The sequence below is a fragment of the Cupressus sempervirens genome, chromosome 11, assembly GCF_028749045.1.
Source record: "Cupressus sempervirens isolate cs-2001-9-10 chromosome 11, ASM2874904v1, whole genome shotgun sequence".
NCBI classification, from domain to species: Eukaryota; Viridiplantae; Streptophyta; class Pinopsida; order Cupressales; family Cupressaceae; genus Cupressus; species Cupressus sempervirens.
Window position 1 is genome coordinate 527,804,195 of NC_143128.1, and position 2,569 is coordinate 527,806,763.

The following is a 2,569-nucleotide window of genomic DNA, read 5'->3' on the forward strand; positions in this document are numbered from 1 at the left end:
AATACGTATTCCATTTTTGGCCTAAAAATGGGGTTTTGCAATTCCACCCAAATAGGTGTTATTGGAATACGTATTCCTATTCCACTTTTATTTATTTTAGAAAACATAAATTTTGGGGTCCGCAAATTCTCATCAAATATTGGCTAAACCAAACAGAGAACAAGAATACGTAGCCCCATTTTCTATTTTACAATACGTATTCCTATTCCCGCAGCCAAACGAACCCCTAGTGTCAAGGTTGGAACTCAACCCCTCTCTTAACCTCTCTCACTTTTATTAAACGAATATTATCCATTGAAATCTGATTAATAGCGGAATCGATGCGCTAACAAATTAGCATAGATTGCGCATTACATTTTGGCGCCTCTCGGGTTAACAATTGCGATCCCCTCGTCTAAATGCGAAAGACAAATGCTGCTGAAGAATAAATGTATTTTCCTTCAAAGAAGCCATGAAGACGAGCTGTGCTTCTAAATATCAGTTTGGCGCACTTGATACTCTTTAGAGTTCCGTCAATGACGTAGGTCATAAGTTCAAATTCCCTTAAAAGAAGGCCGTTTTACAGTGCTCCAATGGCCGCTCAATTTTTCTTACTTTAACACAGAGCGAACGCAGAGATTTCACAGTCTGGCTTTACAGCATGTCGAATCTCAAGAAGCCAAAGACTTATTTCAAGAATTTGGTGAAAAGGATTCTGGAAATCGGCGTCAATTTGAAGATCTTAAATGTTCCTTACGCGGCCTTGAATCCCAGGGGTTCCACGAAGAAAATGGAAAGGAAAGGAAGTAGCAGCCGTTGGGGAAATGCTAGGGTTTCTCATGGATGTTTCGCTATCTATGTCGGCGAAGAAAGGCAAAGATTTGTGCTTCCGATGGGGTTTTTATCGCATCCTTTATTTTCGATGCTACTGGAGAAAGCAGAGGAAGATTACGGCTTCAACCAGAGGAAGGGTTTGGCGGTTCCCTGCGATGTGGAGACCTTCGAAAATGTTTTGTTTGTTATTCATAGCAGTAAATCGGGCTCTGGACAGTTCGATCTGGAGAGCTTGCTGAGCGAACTCTTGCTCACTGCAAATTCTGTCGATGCATAAGCGAAAATTTAGAAATTACTTATTTACCGAAAAATATGTCAATATTTCTTCAAAATTTTCTTCTATCTTCTATCTTCTGTGATTCTTAGATTTCATTTGTCTTTTCGATGGAGCTCTGTAAGTACTAGTCTTCAGATCGATTTTGTATCGAAATTATAGGTTAAGGGTGAATTTTGCTGTTATTTCTGAATGAAATCTGTGTGCTGTTAATGTTAATGTTATGTTTGTTTCACAGCGGCGAATCGTCGTCTGGACGATATTTTCTGGAGAGCTTGCTGATAAAACTCATGTTTTGTGCAATCCCCGCCAACAGTTGAATAAATTTTTTAAGATCGAATGTTTACGGAAGCTTCCTTATTTTTCTTTTCTCTGTGACTCTCTGATGTCATTTGTATGCTTTTAAATGGTGATCTTTAAGTACTAATCGTATTCAAACCAATTTTGTGTCAATATCCAGAAAATTATAGCTCACAGCGGAAATTTTGTAATTATTTCAAGATCGAATTCCTATGATGTTAATCTTAATGCTATGTTTGTTCAACACGGCAGTAAGGCTGGGGCGGGTGGTGCTGAGTTTTTTTGGAACATTTAAAAGGGAGCAGTCTCATGGGCATTACATATAAATCTGTTTTAAAAATTAGCTTCTAAATTGAAGGAAATATTAAAAATATAAATTGTTGTTTTTACAATTTTTGGTGGATGATTTCAATTTGGAGGAAAAATAGGGACTCCGAGATTCCAAATTAAGCTTTAACCCCGTGCCCGCCCGCCCGCCCGCCCAAAATATTATCATAGGACCTCCAGCTCCTTAAATATAGAGCCGAAGCCCCTATGAGACCCCACAGGGTAAATCGGCCTCACGACAATTTGACCTGAGAGCTGACAGAGAAAATAAATGATCAATGAAAATTCGGAAACCTCTTATTTACGGGAAAATATGTTTATATCTTTTTAATTCAGCATAATCTTTAATGTCATGGTATGTTTCTCAATGGCGCTCTGTTATTACTAAGCTTATTCAAACCAATTTGTGTCAAAAGCCAGAAATTTAATACCTTCCATTTTTATTTATTTTTCTGGATCAATCGTGTATTCTGGTTTTTAATTAAATTTTTTTTTCTGGATCAATTGTGTATTCTGGTTTTTTAGTTGACGAGAGTAGAAAATGTATTTGAGATCCAGAGGATAATTTGACTTACTATTCCTCGTAGAGATATTCATGTAGAATCGTTCAATGTTAACATAGATGTGTATTATCAATATATTCTCCAAATTTTTTTGGCATGAATGATGGAATATTTTTAAATGCAGAGCCATTTGTGCCTGAAATTCATTTTATAGGAGATGGGATTAGTTCTAGTATTCTATTTTTAGTGACGTTAAGGCTACTTCATTTTGACTAATTCATAGTTATGGGTAATGATATATATAAAAGGGAGGTTAATTGTAGAAAATTTGAATGAGCTTATCATGTAAAGC

The 2,569-nt window shown here is 36.6% G+C and overlaps 1 protein-coding gene across 1 annotated transcript; it reads left to right on the forward strand.

Moving 5' to 3' along the window:
- The first annotated feature begins 402 nt into the window (after positions 1 to 402).
- LOC149530688 (protein SMALL AUXIN UP-REGULATED RNA 9-like) lies at positions 403 to 1,438 on the forward strand. The gene is made up of 2 exons (XM_089810032.1): positions 403 to 1,207; positions 1,326 to 1,438. Exon 1 carries the CDS (start codon positions 641 to 643, stop codon positions 1,088 to 1,090), a length of 450 nt encoding a protein of 149 aa, XP_089666158.1. The 5' UTR covers positions 403 to 640; the 3' UTR covers positions 1,091 to 1,207; positions 1,326 to 1,438.
- Positions 1,439 to 2,569: the final 1,131 nt, after the last annotated feature.